The 22,634-nt window shown below is 53.4% G+C and overlaps 8 protein-coding genes across 8 annotated transcripts; 7 read left to right on the top strand and 1 right to left on the bottom strand.

Moving 5' to 3' along the window:
- Window positions 1–1,468: 1,468 nt before the first annotated feature.
- Window positions 1,469–2,138, top strand: RHO25_012320 (uncharacterized protein; the record flags this gene model as incomplete). Its single annotated transcript, XM_023604969.1, has 2 exons — window positions 1,469–1,631; window positions 1,687–2,138. 2 exons carry the CDS (start codon window positions 1,469–1,471, stop codon window positions 2,136–2,138), a joined length of 615 nt encoding a protein of 204 aa, XP_023448449.1.
- Window positions 2,139–3,742: 1,604 nt separating this feature from the next.
- Window positions 3,743–4,514, bottom strand: RHO25_012319 (uncharacterized protein; the record flags this gene model as incomplete). The annotated part of the gene is made up of 4 exons (XM_023604968.2): window positions 3,743–3,781; window positions 3,838–3,923; window positions 3,976–4,218; window positions 4,274–4,514. 4 exons carry the CDS (start codon window positions 4,512–4,514, stop codon window positions 3,743–3,745), a joined length of 609 nt encoding a protein of 202 aa, XP_023448452.2.
- A 2,274-nt stretch (window positions 4,515–6,788) lies between these two features.
- On the top strand, window positions 6,789–8,479 carry RHO25_012318 (uncharacterized protein; the record flags this gene model as incomplete). The annotated part of the gene is made up of 2 exons (XM_023604967.1): window positions 6,789–6,849; window positions 6,939–8,479. 2 exons carry the CDS (start codon window positions 6,789–6,791, stop codon window positions 8,477–8,479), a joined length of 1,602 nt encoding a protein of 533 aa, XP_023448451.1.
- A 1,110-nt stretch (window positions 8,480–9,589) lies between these two features.
- Window positions 9,590–10,445, top strand: RHO25_012317 (uncharacterized protein; the record flags this gene model as incomplete). Its single annotated transcript, XM_023604966.2, has 3 exons — window positions 9,590–9,766; window positions 9,890–10,177; window positions 10,230–10,445. 3 exons carry the CDS (start codon window positions 9,590–9,592, stop codon window positions 10,443–10,445), a joined length of 681 nt encoding a protein of 226 aa, XP_023448457.1.
- A 567-nt stretch (window positions 10,446–11,012) lies between these two features.
- Window positions 11,013–12,525, top strand: RHO25_012316 (uncharacterized protein; the record flags this gene model as incomplete). The annotated part of the gene is made up of 2 exons (XM_023604965.2): window positions 11,013–11,118; window positions 11,171–12,525. The coding sequence occupies 2 exons, from the start codon at window positions 11,013–11,015 to the stop codon at window positions 12,523–12,525; spliced, it is 1,461 nt and encodes a 486-aa protein (XP_023448450.1).
- Window positions 12,526–12,922: 397 nt separating this feature from the next.
- RHO25_012315 (uncharacterized protein) lies at window positions 12,923–15,324 on the top strand (the record flags this gene model as incomplete). The annotated part of the gene is made up of 3 exons (XM_023604964.1): window positions 12,923–13,106; window positions 13,157–14,300; window positions 14,349–15,324. The coding sequence occupies 3 exons, from the start codon at window positions 12,923–12,925 to the stop codon at window positions 15,322–15,324; spliced, it is 2,304 nt and encodes a 767-aa protein (XP_023448456.1).
- Window positions 15,325–16,753: 1,429 nt separating this feature from the next.
- Window positions 16,754–18,633, top strand: RHO25_012314 (uncharacterized protein; the record flags this gene model as incomplete). The annotated part of the gene is made up of 3 exons (XM_065603518.1): window positions 16,754–16,924; window positions 16,990–17,667; window positions 17,725–18,633. 3 exons carry the CDS (start codon window positions 16,754–16,756, stop codon window positions 18,631–18,633), a joined length of 1,758 nt encoding a protein of 585 aa, XP_065459590.1.
- A 2,426-nt stretch (window positions 18,634–21,059) lies between these two features.
- RHO25_012313 (uncharacterized protein) lies at window positions 21,060–22,061 on the top strand (the record flags this gene model as incomplete). The annotated part of the gene is made up of 1 exon (XM_023604962.2): window positions 21,060–22,061. The coding sequence occupies one exon, from the start codon at window positions 21,060–21,062 to the stop codon at window positions 22,059–22,061; it is 1,002 nt and encodes a 333-aa protein (XP_023448454.2).
- Window positions 22,062–22,634: the final 573 nt, after the last annotated feature.

The following is a 22,634-nucleotide window of genomic DNA, read 5'->3' as shown; positions in this document are numbered from 1 at the left end:
GAATGCGAACAACGATTTTCTGGGAGATAGTGCGAGGCAATTCCTTGACATTCGAGGTCGGCCAGCTGCGTTGTCACCAATAGCTCTTCTTACCGCAACATTGTACCACTACGAGGAAGAACCGACAGAGAAAAGTTGAGGTTAATAAAGGGAGCCTTCGGAAGTCTTCCACCATGTAAAAATGAGCTCTTTTTTCTACCGGGGCAGACTCTTGCTCCTAGGTACAGCCAAGGCACCGTGGTCGAATCCGATGTGGGAATTAATAAAATCTATCGAATACACGATTTGAGCAGTTCACTGGCACGAAAAGACGAACAACACCCGGGAGGGACGATCAAGCCGTGGGTTTGTGGATGTTGTAGCTTAGCGTATTTACATAGTGCCTGCGCGCAGCAGCTGGAGCGACAAAGCCCACTTGCAGTGGTCGAGTTGTTCTCTATGAATGGAGCGCTGAGTACTGTGAAAAGCGGAGCATACACGCTATTGCACGAGTACCATACCAGGTATAGCGTAGTCGCAGGTCGAGTACTCAAATTTTTCGTTCCATCGGTTGTAGTCCACAATGTGCTCCAACACATGCTATGTGTTTAATTGCTTCGATTGGGAATCAAGCGAAACGCTGCACTACAGCTCAGCACCCGGTCGCTCGAGAGTTCTGTTTACAGTAGCTGAAGAGCTTGCATGGCTATGGCACATGAAAGACGATGTTTATGACTCCGGTGGACGATGGGAAGAAGCTGCAATGGACAAGTGAAGCATGATGCCAGCTGATGAGTAGACATTTTAGAGTAGAAATCAAGAGCTAGGGACAGGAGGTGAGGACGACTGGGCTTGAACCAAATCAACGGAAGATTGGGCATGGCTTTACAGTAAACACAGACCAGGAGACAGACCTCAAAGTACAGGAATATGTTGAGCTGCATGCAAGAAATACCCTTTGCAAAGACAAACTTCCAACTACATCAGCTATACGATACTGCAAGCACTTTTGCCTCTCATTTTCAGACTCTGCGTCGGAGTCATGCAACAAAATATCTGCAAATGGGTATGAGCTCACAAATGAAGTGTCGATCCGCGCAAAGTGTTGAATAGCTGCCGTTCCCTGGTCGGCGTATCAAGGTCCAAGCAGGAAGATCATGACCTACAAGGATGGCGAGAATGCGCCAAAGGAATGATAGTGTCAGAGGCCAAAGAAGCTTTTCCGCGTGAGCATCCTCATGGTCCATCACCTTGTGAGTCCAGTTCTGGTTCGATGTGTTTGCTTGCGGCCTCAAGTTCTGGTACCAAGTTTTATACCTTGGGTAGATTTACTGAGGACAAGCGCCAAGCATCAGGAGCTATTTTCCTCGAGGCAAGTATAAGTACTACTCGATTGCCCACCTTTTCCCATTATATCAAAAAGTGCTTTTGCTCGACCTTCACAACTCGGACCACTTAATATCACCAGCTCAATACACCTACCGCCAAAATGAAGCTCATAAAGCTCTTCGCTATCATGCTCGCCATTCTGGCTCCGCTATCGTCCGCCTGGACAGTGAACGTCTGGTCCTCGGACACCCACACCGCTAACGGAACAGAACTTACGCTATGTATCCGCAGAATGCAAGCCACTTTGGAGAAGCACCCCAACTGTAAGTCACCACTTCCAAGCACACGTTAGAGTTCTGTGCTAATACGTCTTTGTAGCTACCGCCCACGAGGGCTACCGCTGCGGCGATTTCTGGATCCAATGGGGAGAAGCCCTAGGTTACGTCCACGAAAAGACGAACCTGTGGCTGTTCAACCAGTGCAAAGACCAGATTTTCGATGCTGCTCTGCATTCCAAGGACTGGGTCAAGTGCGAGGTCACAGGTGGCTTCAACAAGAGAATGATGGCTTACTCGCCGCACGGAAAGCGCGCTTGCTACAAGAAGGACCTGAATGACCATTCCCCGTGCAAGGAGCGCAAGAAAAAGACCAAGAATCCCGAGAAGACCATCGCAACCACCGCCGTCGAAACCATCACAGCCACAATCGTCCAACCAACCACTTCCTACAGGGAAGAAGTGACGACTACTCAGAAACCTATCGTCAGCACCGGCATCAAAGAGAGCGTCATCACCATGACCACCAAGGTTCCATTCACCACTACGATGTAAACCACGAAGCAGCGAACGAGCGAGGAAGTGACAAGTGCTTGGAAAGAATGCAATGAAGAACAGAGAAGCGAGAGAGCAACAAGGGCTTGGAAGGACTCTCAGGGATTCGCTATGATCGTTCTTGAGGTGAAAGGCTCTTCCAGCTCAGATAGTATCGTACCTGGAGCACAGAAAAGAGATACTTTTGAATCACGAAAGTCTTGAAACAACGCTCAGAACAACGAAAATCATTAATCAACTTGTTCATTTCTCATGGATTCGGTACATAAGGACCACAATGCGCCCACGTTCCATCAGCGTATGGATAACATCCGTTCCCAGGATTAGCGCACGGGTAATTCTGTATTCCAGCAACGTCAGCACCACGCGAGTATAACATAAGCCTTCCATCAGGTCGTTCAATTTTGAAGGACAGAAGACAGAATATCAATCTTTGGACCTTTCTTACGTACCCAAGAGCATTGATTCCTTTTGTCACCCTGCTTCCAGTTGTCCGGAATACAAGCGCCGTTGTCACCGGTGCGATCATCGTTGATACAGTTCTGTCAATTTACAGGTCAGCATGCGTGCAATGCAATACAGCCGGCTGCAACTGCATTGTGCTTGGCGTACCCAGTTCTGTCCCCGTGCGAACGACGAGAACAACGTCACAAGAATGGTAGTGGAGAGCTTCATGTTGATGTAGTATAATGGAGTTTCGATAATGTTGAGTCAAAAGTGGGTGGTGAATACAAAAGATATTCCTGCACGTGCACTATTTATGGTGTTCCACCGTACATATGTACTTCCACGCCCTAGCCTCAAGTCGGCCGCAGAGTTCACAATACGTAAAGCATTCTCAGACCGACAGTCCCCATACGCCGTCTAGGTCTAGAACTATCTAGTATGGCAAGCGCCGAGAGACTAGGCATCGATAACCCCGGCATCAGGGCTATGTCTCACTCTCCCTTCGTATCCCTGAGGTCCGCTTCCCGTGTCGACAGTCTCTTTTCCTTCACAACGTATATCCAGACAATGTGTTGGATGCGCCATAATACAAGCGGGCGTCTGCGGACCTCCCTTACTTTGAGCTTCAAGTGCAGTACGAGTTTACTGCACTACCAAGTCATCTGAATTCGACGATACATGGGACCAAACTCTCGGGAATAGAGCATCAGGCCGGAGTTCTGAGCCGAGCACGTTTAGCCTATTCCTCGGTCGCCTACCTTTTCCGAACTTAGATCTCTAGCACTAATTAGCGGCAGAACCCCTTTTAGTCAATCGCGTATGCCTCTAAAAAGGTAACTCGAATAGTTGAAGGCTAGGCAAGAAGGGAAGTCGACTGAGGACCAAGGAACTTATATTTCATGCACCAGCGTAGCTATAGTCTATCATTACATGACAAGCAAAAAAATAAAACCTCAAAGAATGCAGCACCAAATCCTCCCAAGACGAAGCAGAATGAGGTCCCCTTCCATCCAAGTAAACTCGTGTTTTCATCAACTCCTTTTCTTCATGCGTGTGTGCGTCCGTTTCCATTCCAGCCTTCCGTGTCATCGATCATCGAGACCAAGCTAAATTGACCTCGTCCGTGATGTCGTATCGTGTCACTGGTGTTCGATCGTTTAAGCAGTTGGGGCGGTGCAGATGAGTCCCTGGCCGAGCTGGAGTGCGATGTCAGTCTGAAGGGCTCAAATCAATCTGTGGAGTAGACGCTTACGAGAGGGACGGCACAGCAGCGGGCGCGCTGGCCAAGTGCGGCGCACTGAGCGATGAAGTTGTCACGGGACGTGATTGTCTCCTCGACTGTTGATATGTTAGTCTTTGTTGCAGTTTCATAGCGGCTGGGGTAGAATACCAGGAGCGCAATCCAAGTCGGCCACGCCGAGAACGTCGGTGGAGCAGCACTGGGGAGTGTCGGAGAGGCCAGTGCATGCGTCGAATGGAGTGACAACGGCATCGTCGTCCCCACCGTTGTTGCCATCGTCGCCTCCAATAATGTCATCATCACCGCCAATGGCACCGTCGTCGTTTCCAACGGTATCGTCATCGTTGTTGGTGATGTCGTCGTCGCCGCCGATAGCAATGTTGTTGCCGTTGCCTGAGAACTGTCAGATCATCCATGCACATGGGCACACGAGCATGCCGAAACGAACCATTGCCAGAGTTGTTGCCAGAGTTACCGTTTCCGCTGCCAGAGTTGCCATTGCCATCACCGGAGTTTCCGTTGCCGTTGCCGTTGTAGATGTTGGGGCCCTGGCCCTGTGGGTAGTAGCCACCATAGGCCTCGAATTGGCGAGCTGCGAGGCCAGTGTTGGATTCAGCCTCTGCCTCGCGCTTGAGGGCAACAGGAGTAGCGATGGCCATAGAGGCGACAGCAAGGAGGAAGAACTGCATTTTGGTTGAGTTGTGAGGGTGATGTTTGGTACAAGTGTGATTGTGACGAGTGTGAAGCGGTAAGCGGAAGGAGTGTTGTGAAGACTGTGCTGGTGCTGATGAGAATGAATTCGTGGGCAATGACCGCAGTATATATGCCTTCCGTTGCACAGGGGCAATGTATTGGCGTTCCTATTGTGAGCTCGTACTTGCTTCGCAGCTGGATGATTGTGCATAGCTCGCAGTCCCGTCTCCCGTGCCGGCAAGACGGGTCCATCATTGATTGCATCGATCAGCCACAACGCAGGCTTTGGAAAACGTTCGTCTCTTGCGGTTCAACAAGCGAAAGGATGCGTGGCAGTCGTGTGGCGTCTGTAGAGTCTCAGCCATGACAACGTTTCTGCAAGTTTGGCAACGGGATCATGGTGCCACAATTCAGGAGTCGGCGGCTCGAGCATCTGCACAGTAGCGTGAGCGTTCGGGCAGAGTGCAGCTATCCACACCGGATGTCTTTGATCGTCGACGACATGATCAGCCCTCGTATGTGCCGGACTCGCTGTCATGGCGGCACGCGGAAGTCACGAGCCGAAGCCGCGGAGGGTCTACAGCTTGCTTGGCGAACAGCTTCCATGGACTGCAAGTGACGATCCCACTGATAATAGCACCCACAGATTCGTTGCTGGTGATACTTCTCCTGTGCACCTGGGCAAGCCATGGATCTCCTCTCGCTAGCCAAGGAGTTGCGCGTGCCAGTTCGCGATGAGACATCCTCACCAGGTGATGGCGGCGATCTCCTACCGTTCGAGACGTCAACAGCGGAGCAGTGTCAAAGCGCAGCACGTGAATGCAGTACGATCTTGGCTCATCGGAGTTTTTCGCCACTGTAGAAGAAATCGTGCGTGGTAGGAGGCAAGCAATCACATGGAGCCAACGATTGCCCCAACGTCTGTCTCTGCACGAAATTGACCTGCCATGTGAGCCTCGCATGTCAGCGTCCAGAACAAAAGATGACCGCACGCGTTACATCTCGAAGGTCACGAGGCTGGTCCAGTATCACGTGTTCTGGACAGGCTCGGCCAAGCAAAACGCGTCTGCGGCTTCGCAAGGCAGCGAAGATGCCCTGGCACGGCGGGAGCCCCTCCGGTTCCCTCAGTGATGTCGAAAAGGGCCAAGTCTTGCCCATGATATCCATCGACCCGGCTGGTGCGCGGTGTAGTAGTCTGGAAGCGGCATGCATCGCGCGAACTCGCTGTCTTCTGTTCCGACTGTGCCTCAGACGGGACTGCGAAGCCGGTCTGTCATCTCAAGGCGGAGCACTTCAACCTCGCGAAGTGCCTCGTTCCGGCGGAGATTTGCAGTGTTGTGAGACATGGCGACGTGGTAGCGGATCGCGTGGCTTGGAGGAGATGCGTGGTACGCGGTATCTGGGTGCTGTTGGCACGAGGGAAGAGGAGAGAAGTCGAGAGCGGAGGAGGAAGTCGGGAAGGTGGGTCTCGGAAGCGCGTAGCCGACGAGCCGGGCATTGCGATCTTCCTCTTCTTCAACCCGCAAAGCCGCGCTGTCTTTGCATTCCTCCATCGACTTCAACTCACATGGTCTTTTGTGCCATCGACTCCAACGGGCGTCTGACAGCGACCTGCCATGCTACGTCGCTGCGAAGCGTTAAGTCCAGCACCGGTTGTGAAATCGCTTGATATCTCCAGCTCCCACCGCGACATTGCCAGCCTCGCACGAGTTCGATTCGACAAGGCGAAAGTAGCACCGATGCTGTCGCGACAACTTGCAAGCACATCGCACAAGATGGAGGGAAGGCGTTCAGCGCTCTCTGGCTGCGTCAACAACCCTGGACATGCGGGCTGCCACGACAGGACAACATTCGATGCACTGTTGTGACGGAGAGTGTTAGCTGGCGCATGAGAAGATGGCACGTTGAAATAAGCTCTTGCGAATCCTGGAGTCTATACATGGGCAGCACTGTACCAAGCCGGAGATGGAATGTCCATGACCTAAACCGTGCGTGATTGGTGAGCTGTGGAACTAACTCATCCTCGACATTCGTGGTTGCAGTTGATTGTGATAGTGGAGCGTTCGTCCCTCACTGTGTGGTAACTTCACTCGGTGCGTATCGGCACGGACCGTGAATTGAAATCTACGTGACAGCGACAGCTGGATTTTTTTGTTTCTTTTTGCACGGAACTACCACTCAGTCCTTCCCCCTCTCTGCTTTCACGAAGCAACATCGAGAACAGCACACTGCCAGATATTCTGCTGGTCCGTCTACGGTAACGGGTAACGATGAAATTCTCTATATTATTGGTCGCAGCCACGCTGTCTGTGAATGGCCGAGCCATGGCTGGTGAGTCTCCTCCCGCGGGTGAGAATCCAACGAAGCAGACAATAAGCATTCCCTGCGTCCGATCGAGACGGCACCTAACACAGTAGCAGCCTGGGGACATCAACCGGATCTGCCAGGTGGCAAAGTGGCTCTCAAGCCAAGGCACCATCACAGCACGTTCAAGCAGCTGATCGATCACAAGAATCCAGATCTGGGCACCTTTGACCAGCTCTACTTTTACGATACGACACACTGGAAGGGTCCCGGGTCGCCAGTAGTCTTCTACACGCCGGGCGAGACCAATGCAACGAATAGATGGCTAACCTCCTTTCAGATGACGGGCCACCTGGCGGAGCGCATTGGGGCAGCCACGATTGTGCTTGAACACCGCTATTGGGGCAACAGCAGTCCCTTCACGGATCTGAGCACTGCGAATTTAACATATCTCACGCTGGAGAACAGCATCAAAGACGTCACTCACTTCGCTCGCGAAGTACAATTGCCATTTGCTCCGAAAGGCGGGAGCAATGCTCAAGACGTGCCGTGGGTAATGATGGGCGGCAGTTATGCCGGTGTACTCACGGCAGCTGTTGCACGAGTCGACCCAGGAACTTTCTGGGCATACCTTGCTTCGAGCGCGCCTGTGCAGGCCATCTCAGACTACTGGGCCTACTATCTGCCCATACAGCAAGGCATGCCTCAGAACTGCAGCAAGGATGTATCACTCGTCATCGAACATATGGACGGCATCCTGACGCACGGCTCCAAGGAAGAGCAGCGTGCTCTCAAATCTCGTTTCGGCATGCAGGACGTTGAGCACAACGACGATTTCATGGCTGCCCTAGCTTTGGCCCCATGGTCTTGGCAAGGCAACCAGTTCGGCGATGATACAGGCTTTTGGAAGTGGTGTGATTACATCGAGAATGCTGTCAATGCGAAAAAACGGAAGATCACCATCCCGGGTCCAGAAGGTGTGGGTCTCGAAAAAGCTCTCAATGGCTACGCCGCCTGGTGGAAAGACGTCAAACTTCCTGACTTCTGCTCATCGACGTACAAATATGCCGAATTCAACACCACCAACAACACACGGTGCTACGACACATACAATGCTTCCTCTCCTCTCTTTACTGACACTTCGCCGGCGAATCAGGTCAACCGTCAGTGGATCTGGATGACCTGCAACGAGCCTTTCGGCTACTGGCACAACGGAAGCCCTCCAGGTCGACCTACTTTAGTGTCACGTCTTTTGACAACAGACTACGCCTTGCGGCAATGCGGTCTCATGTTCCCCCCAGGCCCCAATGGAGAGACATATGGCCTCGCAGCAGGCCGCACAGAAGCGGATGTCAATGCATACACGGGTGGCTGGAGCAATATCAATACGAGCCGCCTGATCTTTGTCAACGGCGAATTCGATCCCTGGCGTGAGGCAAGTGTCTCGGCAGACGCTGAAGTCCTGCCTGGAGGACCATTACAGAGTACTCCACAAGTGCCTGTCGAGATTGTCCCGGGTGGCTTCCATTGCAGTGATATGAGTATTTGGAATGGTATCGAAAATAAGCGCGTGAGGAGAGTCCAGAAGAGGATTGTCAAGCAGTTGGAGGTTTGGGTGAAAGAGTGGCCGAAGAAGAGGAAAGATTATCGTGGCTGATCGGACATGGGAGTATATCACTAAATGCTGGCTGCCAGCAGCCTGGGCGAAACGCAAGTTCGATTTTGGAAAAGTGCGCAGGTCCCTGCTGACCAGCTTGCAGTCGGTCAAGGATGGTGGTGAAGTTATTTGGGCGAGACCTCCCATGCTGACTTTGGCACAGGGAACGACATTGGCGAATCTATGGTCTGCGACAGTCCTGTTTCTTGGCACGTTCTCGAAATTTTCTGAGTTCGTGCGTCGCGACTTTGGATTGGAACATTCCCAGCTCAATGAGACTCGGTTTACCCAAGATTCGAGATCGTACAGCTCAGGAGAGTCAGCGCTCAGGAAAATCCACAATTTTGTTCAATGTCTTTAGCAAGCTTGCAGGCACTCTGATAAGATACAAAATCGTTTTTCAAGTGCTGGAGACATTCGAGGGCAATTTCCGAAAGCGTGTCGAGTGAACACAGTCAAAAATTCGCGATAAGCCTGCTCATTGCACGTGTTGGATAATCCAGAGAGTGAGGGGATGCTTTGCCTTTGACAGCAGCGCTCTAATGTTGGACTTCATGTCACTTCCATCGTACGAGAGGTAGATCCGAAGCACGCATGCGACCCGGAGTACTACCATTCTCCACGCGATTGCATGCTTCTCTGCTGCTCAGCTCAAACATGAACACAGTTGTGCCACCTGAATCGGACTGGGATGCGACCACCTTCTCCTGACGATGGGACCGGTCGTTCCTCCGCACAGCGCAAAGCATCTCCACAGCGCAGTCCATAATCTCCAGAACCGCTCGGAATGAGACACAACAGGAACCAAGTTTCTTGGACGACATTCTTCCCCGTTCGCATGGCACAGCCCGCGGGCAGCAGCAAGTGTTTGCAATCACACAGACACGGAAGTCGCGCTGTGCAACCAACTCTGCGACGAAAGAGTAGGACAATGTCCTTGTCTAGACAACTCTTCGTCTCCCACGGTATCTGCGTCGTCATCAGCGCTGTTAAAACAGCAGTGAGAATAGAAGTGAAGGCAACGCGCATGTGGGCTTTAGCGCGACGCTAAAGTGAACCGTGCATGAGAACAAACACTCGCTTGGCTCGTTCAATTCTTCTCGCTCGAGCATGCGGAAATTCCGTTTCTTCGACAACAACAAACCTGCACCTCTTTTCGTTCCGCCTCCGTCGCCGGCTGCGTCGTCTATCCACCCACCCACATCGGGTTCGCAAGCGATACTCGAGGGCAACACCAAGATCATGGAGAAGAAGAAGTTGGGCTCGCTGGTTGCGCGCTGTGTTCAGGTATGTGGCATCGACAGCCTTCTTTCTCCGCGGCCAGTCGCGGTTCTCAGCTCGTTCGTTCGACTTTGGATTCAAGTCGGCGCCAGCGCGCCTGCTGAGACAGCGATACTAATGCGATCGCAGTTCTTCTCCGCGGCCATCGTTCTCGGCCTCTCCATCTCCATCTACAAGCACCTGAAGCACTTCCTGGGCTTGTGTCACGACTATTACGCCAAACGCGACTGCGGCAAAGCGATCGATCCATGGACGCCAGTACACGCTTTCTCTGCTTGCGTTGGGGTAGTCGGGCTGCTGAGTGCTGCGATCGGCATCATTGCCACGGTCACATCGCTCGGAGAAAAGAAGATCGTGGCCTTGGTGACCACCATCCTCGACGTGCTCGCTGCTCTCTTCTTCTTGGCTGGTGGAGTGGTAAGTGAACAACACGTATCATTGTGGAGGACATCTCTGACCAAATGACTAGACCTCTGCCGTCAAATACGCCGGCGACGTGATCCCATGCGACTCGCCACCCAAGGAGCATATCTTGACCTTACCACCATGTTCTCGCGCCAGAGCCGCCACGGCCTTCCTCTTCATTGGGCTACTGGCTACGCTCGTCGCCTCGGCCCTCGCTTTCTTCAGTGGTCGAGCCAGCGGCAAGCGCTCTACTTCTGGCCCAGTCGGACATGAGCTGTAAGGGAGTGACTCCAATGTCAGCGATATCTCAGAGGTGGCGCATGGAACTACGCGGGAGGAATTGTCTTCTCGTGGTGCTTGGAGAAACGAATTATGCGCATTGGTGGGTTCTCGGATTCTTGGGATTGCTTTTGCGTCCGATTGAGAGGCAAGGAGATGCTTGAGGTGGGTCGATGATCGGGCAGTAGCAGTATACTTGATCTGCAAGAGATACACGATGCAGGCACAGCCGCAAAGCTTTTAGACTGTCTAATATATTGCCCGCAAACCATGCCCCGTCCCTCTTCACTCGTGCAGGCATCCGAGCGCGTCCGCGTCGCTTCAGATGGTCACGTGGATCACGATATTTCAGAGGAATATTCGAGGTCCGATGCACAAGAGTCATTGACATGCCGGCGATGCGATTTCCGTAGACAATGCAGAAGTGAACGAAGAAGGGAGGAAGTGACGCATGCGAAAATGACCCCACATCGGAACATCATCGCGCCGGTGCCTGACAGCTTGATTGCAGCCGACGAACTCCAAACACATCCTCCAACCAGACATCCACATCAACTGCACTTCCAACATGGCGCGCAAAGGCAGTGCTCCGGCGAGCGAGCCTGTCGCTGTGGAGATGGGCAATCTGCCTCCGCCGACCTTCGATCTCGAGAACTGGGCCAACAACTACGAAGGTGTGCCACCTGCTGCATTGCAAGACCACATCCACTGACATGCGTGATATAGGCACGCTGCTCGCCTTCCGCCTCGCACATATCGCAATTCGATGTCCCTCGCTCTCGCACCAAGCCCTCACCATGGCCCTCGCCAAAGCTAAAGCCGGCCGAGACGTCCAACTCTACAATCGCCTGACCGAGCTCGCTGGTAACCTTGGCCTGTCAGATCTGGCTGGCGTGGATGTGGATTGGGCATCGCAAAAGGACGAGGAGAATCGACGGGAGCAGAGTCGTTTGGAGAGTGAGCTGAGGGGGTATAAGAATAACCTGATCCGCGAAAGCATTCGCATGGGTCAAGAAGATCTGGCCACACACCTGCTTGAGACCGGAGGGCCGATCCCAGATCCCTCAAATCCGCAGTCAGTGAGCACTTCCGGTTACAATGCGGCGTTTCAGGCATTTGGAAAGATGCGCGACTACTGCACCATGCCCACGCACATGAACAGCATGTACCTGCGATTGATCTACACATCGGTGCTGCAAGCAGTGCAGGCGCAGCTGAACGGCGGCTTGGCCAATACACAATTTGGAGGGCTTCTCGCCAACGCAACGCGGCTAAGGAATAGCGGGAGCAAGGAAGAAGAGATGAAGCAGGTAATACCGATCTACCACGTTGGCACGGGCATCGCACACTTAGGGCACAGTGAGTACTATCAGGCTGCAGCGGCGTTTCTGCAGACGCCCTTCGACTTCCACAACTCAGGAGTGGTACTGGGCCAGAACTTCGAGCGCACCGTGGCCAATGCCAATGATGTTGCGATTTACGGTGGGCTGTGCGCCCTGGCGACCATGACCCGCGATGAGCTTATGGAGCGCGTGCTGGGAGGGCCGTTTCGAGCTTTCCTCGAACTGGAGCCGCACATGCGCAAGGCCATCACACTGTACACGACAGCCAAGTACCAAGCGTGCATCGAGACACTGCGACGATACTACAGTGATTGGAGTATGGACATCTTCCTCGGCGCGAAAGCGAGCAACTACCCTGGCTCGCACGTCGACCAGCTGTTCGCCCACATCCGCGAGTGCAGCATCACTGCATACTTTTCGCCCTTCTCCGAGGTCAGCCTCGCCGCGCTGGCCAACACCTTTCCCCCCATTTCCAATGCACCGAACGCTATGGAGCTCGAAATCCTGGGCATGATCCAGAGCGGAAGGCTCGATGCAAGGCTGGATGTCGTCAACGGTATCCTGATCGCTCCTCGAACGGAGATCCGTGCCGCTACGCACCATGAAGCGAAGAAGACCGCGGAAGAGGTGGAGCGAACACTGCTGTTGCGGCTGCACAAGGTCAACATGGCTCTGGCGGGCTTGGAAATACCAAAGGCTAAGGGTGGATGGTCAGAGTATCGAGGAGGTGGCTTCTAGCCAGCCACATGCTCTGGGCATGGATATGGGTTGTTTGAGTGTGCTTTTGCTTCCATAAGACATAGCGAGGCGTTCGGAGGGTGGGCAATACCGGCAGTGGAGCAGATGAGCTAGACGCTGCGGACCTCTAGATGATATGCGATTACGCGCTCAACGTATGAATAATGAGTGAACGAAGGTCAAACGAGCATCGTCTCTTGGGAGCGCATATAATTCTCGTCGTACCGTGATGCTTCTGTCGCGCTGCATCCACATCTGCTGGAAACGCGAACATCACGCGTCGGGTCGATCAGCCGTACATCCCGGTCAGGCTGAACTTCCACACGCATCTGGATGCGACTTTCGTTGGGACCCCTTCCTCTTCGATTGGCGTAAGCTGCATCATCAGGCAGCCACAATGGAGGAAGCTGGGCAAGATAACAAGACTACAATCGCAGTCGCAGCTCGGACTTCTGATGCCTCGCTTGAACCTCTGACAGCTGCAGCTGCAGTCAGCACAAACTTCACTTTTACTTGCAATGTCCAAGCAACGGTGATATCTACGGCAACGGAAACATCTTCTCAGCTGGAGTCCGCGACCTGTACGACATCAGAAGTGACTGGACCCGATGAGGGCAATGTTCCAGTCGAGCCAGCTACCATCAACCGCCGGCTGAAAATTTGGACTCCGCCTCGCCTGTTGAGCCTGCCAAAGAAGTAACTCCGCCACAACCATGCGGCCAGGAACCCCAGACCGCTGCGGAGCCAGAAGCATCAAAGGCGGCTGCGCCGCCCAGTGAAGACACTGGTCCAAATGAAGTCGACGCGGCGTTGCCGCTGAGGGTACAAGCTGAACCGGAGATCACTGAGCAGGAGCCAGCCACGACAGTCCTCGAGCAGGACGAAGCAGGAGGCTCTCCCAAAATTTGCGATGAAGTAAGCGACTCGGATGTCCCAAATCTGCGAACCGTACAAGAAGCTGCTGAGTACTGGTTCGAGAGCTCCGTATTCGAAGAATATTTCCAAGCACTTCGATTCCGTGTGGGCAAAGGGATACGGGAAAGCGAATTCTGGATTCACACGTCCGTGCTGCGTGAGCGAGCCGATGCCTTTTACGACAAACTGATCGACGAGAACTTGCTGCACAACATTTCCGACGAGGATCAGCGGCAAGAGGCCATCTTGACATCATGTGCGAAGTCCACGTTCCGCCTCTTTGCAAGCTGGCTGTACACGGGCCAAATTATTGCTCTGCCGCTTTCGTGTCGCGATCATCCAGAAGATTTCGAACCAGAAAATATGCGGCGCATGGTAGCGGGCTCGAAGATCTCTGTCGATCAGGTTCACGACATTGACTTGGTGCGACTCTACAAGTTTGCTTGTGACGAGAAAATCCAAGATGTTGCCAACTTAGTTGTGACCACGCTATTCGTGCAGAACGACCAGAACGGCAAAACAGCGTCCAGAGGGGCCATATCTTTCTTGGTGGACAACGTTTCCCGTGGAGATCCGATACATATGCAAATCGTATATGAGTGTTGTCGTCGCATGACTTCCCGCAATGTGGTTGCAAGCCTCGGCGACTTTCCCAGAGAGTATGGGCAGAATGTTCTCAAAGAGATTCTCAAGCAGCGAGAGAAGCCCGAAGGACCAAAGCTTTCAAAGAACCAGCAAAAGAAAGAGCACAGGCGGCAGGTGTGCGAAGCGCACGCCCATCGCACCATGGCAGAAGCTACAGCGTGTCAGAAAGAACTTGTTGATCGGACAGGGCGAAAGATCTTGAACAGCTCGACTCAGTAAGTCTCGCTTCAGCGAGAAGCCACGGAACCAACTGACAATCGCAGTGACCTGTACGGAGGTGTACTCACCGTTACAGTGGGCCCCGAAAGATTACTTTTCACTGTGCACAAAGGCTTGGTCTGCAAACACTCGGATTATTTCGCAGGCGCCTTTCCTATCTCCTGGTCTGTCTTTAAGGAAGCGCAGGAGAGCAAGGTCGACTTACACGAAGAAACCGTTCGAGACTTCTCGTTGTTCATGAACTGGCTGTATGAACAAAAGCTCTGCCTTCCTCGCGCTGGTGACTACAGCGATCTTGATGATTACCAGGATGAGATAGAATTCATTCTCGAGACAGTCTCGCCGAAGGAAAATGCGCCAGCAAGCGCCAGCAAGGACAGCGTCGCCGATGCTTTGAATACTGTGCAAAATCAAGACGCCAAACCGGCCCTTGACTCGCCATCCGAAGCAGGATCCGAGGCGTCTGATGACGAAGACAGTGATGATGACGACGAGGAGTTCGGCGGAGGCCTTGCTCTTCATCCCCGCCAACAGTCGATGCTAGTGGATCTGTTCGCTTTCGCGGACCGCAGAGGCGTCGAGAAACTACGAAACGATATCATGACGCTTCTGGCCAGGACACGCGAAGACGGTTGGCGTCTCTTATCCTTGCATCACGAGCTGGTCGACAAAATCTACAGCTCACTGCCGTCCAGCTCCGCAATGTGTGGCTTTGTGGTTGATGAGGCCGTCTGGTGTTGGTCTACAAACCCGATGGACACAGATGCGCTCGAATCGTACCCCAAGGAGTTCTACGCTGCATTTATCAAGGCTGTGCTCAAGCACGATAGGGACATCACATGTTTGAACACACCATGGCGTACCAATCTCTGCAAATACCACAACCACAAGACCGAGTTCGACAAGGTGAACTGTCGGGAGGCGCTCCAAACGTGGTATACGGCTTTAGAGGTAAGAAGCCAAGATGAGTACATTGCCAAATACGGCGCCTTCGCCAAGAAGTACTTCGAACGGGGATGATCAACGATATCCTCAGCTTCCGAGCAATTGCCAACGAACATCTCTTTCTTTCCCGAGACGTCAATGTCGACACTACTCTCAATCAGAGCTGGGACTGCCGGTACAACTTCTTCCCAAACAGCCGAAGCCTCTGCCGATGAGCTCGACATTTGCAAGATGAAGCTGCAATGACCACTCTGCGAGAACTTCTCGTCGACATATTGACTGCCGCTTGACTGGAACATAATCGCGCACTCTCGCGTTTCTCTTGATCCGAATGTCCGTTCGTGGTGGAGCTGTACATCATTCTTTCACGCGCTGCATTGCTAGCAGCTCGATCGTCGTCGTTGCGATGCCGTGGTGAGCCGGTAAGTGTGATGTCGGAACGCGCGGTCGTACGAAACCGAGCAGCGTATTCGCGAGCATCAATCCTCATACATCAGCATAAAATTCACAGCTGTCACATGCGCTGAGGTCCAGAAATTGCCACTAGCGCACGCGGTCTACAGGTCGTCCGAGGCAGGTTCTACTTTGGAGCTCTTCCGAGGGGCCAGCTTCACAGCCACTGCGGAGAGTGTACGCTGGACGCTTCTGGGCCGGAGAGTACCGGTCTTCGAGACTTCGGAAGTCGCACTTTGAGGTTTCTCCAGTCTGTTCTCAGACACAGTTGTTCTCGAAGCGCAACAACCCACGTCTTGGGCCGAGTTGGTTGTGCTTGTTGGCTTCTTATCGTCCCAGCCAGGCGGGCCGTGTACCAAATCAGACCAGCAACAGCGGTCGCAAAGTCAATTGAGCTCCCATGTCCGATGCATCATCCTTCATCAAACACTGCGACACGCTGTCACCGAGTGGAATTGATTGCACTCGTATATGCCAGCAGGGCGACGCTGCAGTCTACCCTGTCGCTGCATAACTTGAACCACGGAATAGCGACGTTCATCACGCTTTGTTCTGTTTGCAAGGGATGGCATTGGCGTACGAAAGATCCAATCATAACGGCACAGCGAGCATTCCTCGCTCCGGAAGCACAACCAATGATCGCTGGCGCATGATGAGGGGAGTCCCGAAGCAGCTGGCACCAGACCCAATCGATCGGCGTTAGTGAAAGCCTGCTGGGCGGCGATGAGTCTTCTTTGAGCAACAAAGCATCCGCTCGCTCGCGTGATTCGCTGCAGGTCAGGTGTGGAAACGAACGCACTGGCCGAGGCCTGGCTTGACCCTGCACGGTCTCGCTTTAAGCTTTGAGGTTCGTGGGGACTCCAGCGTCGCCAAGCAGCCACTTTTCTGGAGATGCTGCGGCGGCGATGCGACGCGAGCACCGAGGCATCGATCTGGTGTACCTTTGTTTGCTCTATATGATGGCCAGATCATCTCCGCGCCCGGTTGTACTTCTTTGAAGGTCGTTGCCGCAAGCTCTGCCCTTTCTTTGCACCACCTGGATACCGCGACCATGGCGACGTACGACAAACACGCGGAAGCCGGCCACGGCACTGCGGCCAGCAGCAATGGCTCTCAAGACATGGTGGAGGACCTCAACAACAAGTTGGGATATGGCGAGGAGCGCGATGCACACAACCGTGCGGATATCCGCGAAGAGGACAATCCCAATGTCTACCCTCACGTAGGTAACACCCGCGCGTCGTGCGACCGGGAAGAAAGTTGAGCGACAGCTGACCACGCGACCAGATGTGCTGGCAGCTCTTCGTGGCGTTGACTGCCATGTCCTTCCTCTGGGTCGGCTCACAAATTCCTCTCTATCTCTATGGATCCGTCCTGCCTGACATCTACGCCGAAATTGGAGGTGCCGATGGCAAATACCTATGGATGGTCATCGGATACCTGATTCCCAACTCTGCGCTCTGCCCCTTCGTCGGTGCGCTTTCTGATCTCTTCGGTCGTCGCTGGGTCGCAGCATTCGGCCAAGTATGTCTCCTCATCGGTCCCATCATCGTCTCTACCGCACACGACATGAACGTGGCCATTGGCGGTATGGTCATCTGCGGTCTCGGCGCTGGATTCAACGAGCTGATCGCGCTCGCTGGTACTGCTGAGTTGGTCCCTGTCGCCAAGCGTGGAATGTACGTCGGACTGGTCGTCTTCACGATTCTGCCATTCTGTCCTTCACCACTCTGGGCACAGCTTATTACGCAAGCTGCTGGCAACTGGCGATTCGTTGGTATTCTCGTCGGTGTCTGGAATTTCATCGGCCTGATCTTGGTCGTTTTCTTCTACAAGGATCCCGTTCGTCTGGAGGCTGCTCGTCCGGCCAAGGAGATTCTCCGCGAGATCGACTACATCGGTGGTCTTCTCAGCACATTCGGTGTCACTCTGTTCATGATGGGTCTGCAATGGGGTGCTCGTCAGGTGAGTCGAAAATGCATTTCGCGAGGCCGAAGGTGGCAGGCATTGACTTTTTCATAGTACGAGTGGGGCTCTGCTCACGTCCTCGTGCCCTTCATTCTCGGTATCCTCATCATCATCGGCTTCTTCGTGTGGGAAATTAAGCTGGCTCCATACCCTATGGTCCCCGCTGGTGTGTTCAAGAAAGACAAGCGCACCATGATCGCCGCTCTCCTCATCACATTCTTCAGCGGTGGCAACTTCTTCGTGGTCTTGCTCTTCTGGCCCACCCAGGTCTACAACATGTACGGCAATGACCCTCTGCAAATCGGTATCAGGACACTGCCCATTGGTTTCGGTATCATTTTCGGATCCGTGCTCAGCTTGGTCTTGTTCGGTGTCGCCAAAGGACGCACTACTGCACTCATGATCTTCTGGACCGCCCTCATGACGGCTTTCACCGGAGCCATGTCGATTGCCACCACCTCCAACTTGAACCCCACAATCTACGCAATTCTCACACTCTCTGCCATCGGTATCGGTGCGGTCATCATTCCCATCTCGATTATCGCGCAGGTCGTCGCTCCCGTCGAGTACATTGGTGTCGTTACCGCCGTCACCCTCTCGATCCGTTACATTGGTGGTGCCATCGGTTTCACCGCATACTACAACGCCTTCTTCCACAAGTTCGAGACTGAGTACGTTCTACCAGCCGGCTTCAACGTCGCCGTCGCAGGCATCACATCCGATTACCCAACGCTGTTCCGACTCCTCACATTGGGCGCCCAAGCACAATATGCCGACCTTCGCGCATACATTGAGCAGAGCCCTCTTGTCTTCCGCAAGGACGTGGCATACGATATCATTATCGAGAACTTGCAAGAAGCTTTTGCGCTCGCATACCGATGGCCATATTGGATCAGTATTGCATTTGGTGTCATTTCTCTCATTTGCGCGTGCTTCATGCGCGATATTCGACACTACATGTAGAGAGAGCGAAATGGAAAAGAATTTAGGAGGAGGAAATTTGTACAGATGTTAATCATGACGAGGAATGATGATGACGACGGTTTTTGAAGTGGAGATGGGCAAACGGTCCAGAGGTGGATCTGACAAAGATATCCAAGGCTATCGATCTGGAAAGAGAATTCATCTCATGGACATATTTCTAGTATATTGCATATGCAGCATCATGGCGAATGCATTTTTATGAAACTGAACACAACATTTCAACGTCCACATATTCTCCAAGTCCGCAGACCTTGAAGGCACCTCGATCAGATTGACATGTTGAGGTGTCGTCTACAATCAAGTCACTCATCAAAACGACAAGGCACCCAAGCAACAACGCCAGACGCCAGACACGATAAGCTTAAGTGTGCATTGTAGGGAATAGGTGTTGGCTCACTAATCACAAACCTTGGAGGCTAGGAGAGATCTTGTTGTGGAGCATGGGAATTATACTAATCGTGAGATATCCCAGCAGTACGACTGACCTCACCTCATGGATTCAGGCTCGATGGAAGATAGCACGATGGAGGACATTGTGACTTGTTGAGACAGTCTTTGGGGTTTGCTCCGCTCTGTGAATGTTGCTGGCCTACAGTATTGTGGGAGATTTGAAGAGCTCCGGGCCCGCGGATCTTTCGTACGACCCGTTCGTACCCGATGCCATGCTCTTGGTTGTATGGGGGAGGTAAACAGAACATGTTGTGAAACGTGTGCGACGCCGCTGTTTAAGGTCATGAGCTAGCGTGAAGCCGATTTAGGCGAATGGGATGAAAGTGCCGAGACTTGTGATGTTTGAGGAAGGAGCGAGGTTCTTTCCTTCTCGGTCGACACTGAACACTTCTTCCAAGTGCATCTCGACAACAACATATTCATCTTGCTGAACAGATCTTTTTGGACGACTCCATCGCATCGGCATTACGTGAAGGCCTGCATCATGATATCGGAAACCAGAGCAGGATGAAGATGGCCGGATGCACGCGCGGCACTTTTTCAGCAATGACAGAATGGCAACTCCGAACACGCACTTCACGAACTTGTACGAGGACACAGTGCTTGTGAAGAGAGACCGGGGATCGTACGTGGCCTACGAGCACATCTATCAGCGGCAGTTGCATGTGGGTCGGTAAGTGGTCGAACTCGTCATGTCGATCTTCCTTTCAGGGCAGAGAAATTGCGATTCCGGATCTCATCAAGATATGTTTGTGCAATCAGCGCGCATCGACATTGTCAGTGGGAAAAGCAAGGTAATACATCATTGAACGCGCACAGCGGATCTTGTGTACCCGAGCACGCTGGACACACGACTCGTGGGGCTCACAAATAGCGAACGGCGACCAGCAAACGGCATGCAGAATTGCGAATCTAAGCTCCGATTTGTTTCAGATGCCGCCGACTGCATCCTTATACTTCAATCATCTTTGACGTGCAGAGCAGAGAAATGGAATCTCGAGACACTGGCCCTGTCTCAGCAGCCGCATATACACACAGCACCGCCATGTGGTGCTTTGTGCATCGTGGCAAGCTTTTGCGGTCTGGCACATTTGACAGTTGCGAGAGGCCCAAAACGCCAGCAGCTCGACTTCATCGCCTTTGGTGCATATTTTGAATTGACAACGTCGCAATTTGGCCAGCAAAGCCGGCGTCCAGGCTCTGCGAGTCGCGGTGCCAATTGGAATGATGACCTGCAGTTGAGCGCCGAGTCGTCGAGACAGTCCGCCAGATGCATGATCGAGCGATTCCGCACGTGCGAAGCTTTTGCCCTGCACGAAAAGCCGTCCACGGCATTGCTCCCGGAGATGGCTCCACCTGTGCGCGCCCCGCGGTGATGAGATTATCGGCGGGCGCAGAAGCAGCGGCAGCAGCGGACTCCGCCGCGCGTGGTATGCCCAGGTTTCGGGATCAGCAGCACGCAACCTCACGTCGTCGTCGGGCTGCGTATGGCCTGGGATGAGCTCGCAGGAGGTCGTCGCAGAATCTGCAGCTCTCGGCCACCCGAGGCCGTCGCTTCGGTTGCCTCGCGACTTCGCGTGCACACCTCGTCGCATGGCTGCACGCCGGACGCGCGACGGCTGTGACGTTCTGTCGAGAAGTCGAGAACTTCTGGGCCACCCGTTCTGGCGCTGCACCGAAAACTCTACTCGCCACGATGTGCCACAAGCGACGACGTGTGACACGGGAGTGCGCGTGCTGCCAGCGCTCCACTCTGTTCTCGTTGTGCCCGTTGCACGACATGCACCGCTGCCCGTTTGAGACGAACGTGCAACGCGATCACGGAGGCGTAGGGCGGTGACTTTTCCTCCTTCTGCTCCCCATTTGCCGGGTGGCTCTTCTCTCTGTCACACAGCTCTCCCACCATCTTTTCCTTTCTGTATCCTTCTCCGACCCATATGTCGCTGGTGGCAGACATGAGCTCACACGACCGAGGGAGGGCGAATAGTGCCATTCGAGATGTATCTCCGGTGGGCGCATCTCGCTTCGAGAAACCATACAATCCTCCTCCAGAGGTCAGGACAGTGAAGACCAACCACACATCGGCTGCCAGTCCCACGACGCCCAACAGTGCTGGCACCAATTACAGCAGCTTCAGCAAGTTCTCGAGGCACACCGCTGCCGATTCTGTCTTCTCAAACCAGACGATGGAGACCACGGCAACATCAGCGCCCTCGATCGTGTCGGGGGACGCAGGCTCAACAACGAGAGACAAGCAACTGGATGTTGTCTCTCCCGACGATTGGTTCGCTCGATTTCACTCCGATGACGATATTGGTGCAGCGGTCTCAGACGAATGTCCCGATCGAGCGACCCTCGCAGCAGTTCACGATATTCCGATATACAATGCGGAGGGGAAAGGCATGCCCTTCGGCTCGCTCTACGATCCCGCGACAGCTACACATCAACGACAGTTGATCATTTTCGTGCGGCATTTCTACTGTGGAGCTTGTCAAGCATACCTCCAAGCTCTCACAGAATCGATCAGCATGCGAGAATACTTCTCGATCCCAATCCCCACATCAATCATTGTAATCGGATGCGGCAAACCTGATTTGATTGCGCACTACAAAAAGTTCACGAACTGTCCCTTCCCGATGTTCGCGGACCCTTCGAGAATGCTCTTCAGAAAGCTAGGAATGAATATCAGTTTCAATATCGGAAGCTCGCGACCCGAGTACATGCAAGATATCAGCCCTGTCGCGTGGGCGAACGGACAAGTCAAGCAGATCAAACAAAGCTTGGGCGATCCTGAGGGTATTCGGAAGAGGGATGTGATTCGAGGCGGGAATCCCTTCCAGATTGGAGGCGAGTTTTTGTTTGAAGATGGACAAGCGATTTGGTGTCATCGGATGAAGAATTACAGAAATCATGCCGAAGTCAAGGTTTTGAGGAAGTTGTTGGAGCTGGATGAGTGACAATCAACGAGGGCTTCTTCGATTTCGGATGGAGGAGCAAATGATGATCGTGAAGAGCAGGAGCAGGAGGCTGGGTATAGCAGGGTTGCATCGCTGATTGAGGGCTATGGGAGTGCGCCTCCGTCCTCTCGCGGCTCTGATACTGGGTCGACGGAGACTGTGATGCCAGATCGGACAGAAAACCCTGGATGAAGCAGGATCACGTTCCACGCATAGTGAAGCACTAAGATCTGGCCCAAATCAGATCTTGCCCGCCGGTTGGACTGTACGATGTGGCATGACGGCCCCGCAAAGATCTGGCGGATGCATATCCACGCCCGTTGAAAGCAAACAATTTGCAAACAGCACCCCCTAGACAGAGCCTCAGCGCCCACTTCGAGCCATCTTGGGCTCAGGATTGAGGGACAGCATCGTGCGCTGGAGCTCCGCCTGACATACAAGTCTGGCGTACTTAGGTGCAGAACACTTCGCCATGCCATTGGAATACTGAGGAGCAATCTGGGAGACCGAATATTCAAGAAGCTGTCACATTGAACGTGAGCCTATATCGACCTGGCAGTCGAGCGAACTTGA

This window comes from Cercospora beticola, chromosome 9 (genome assembly GCF_033473495.1).
Source record: "Cercospora beticola chromosome 9, complete sequence".
Classification (NCBI taxonomy): domain Eukaryota; kingdom Fungi; phylum Ascomycota; class Dothideomycetes; order Mycosphaerellales; family Mycosphaerellaceae; genus Cercospora; species Cercospora beticola.
This window is presented reverse-complemented; position numbering and strand designations above follow the sequence as displayed.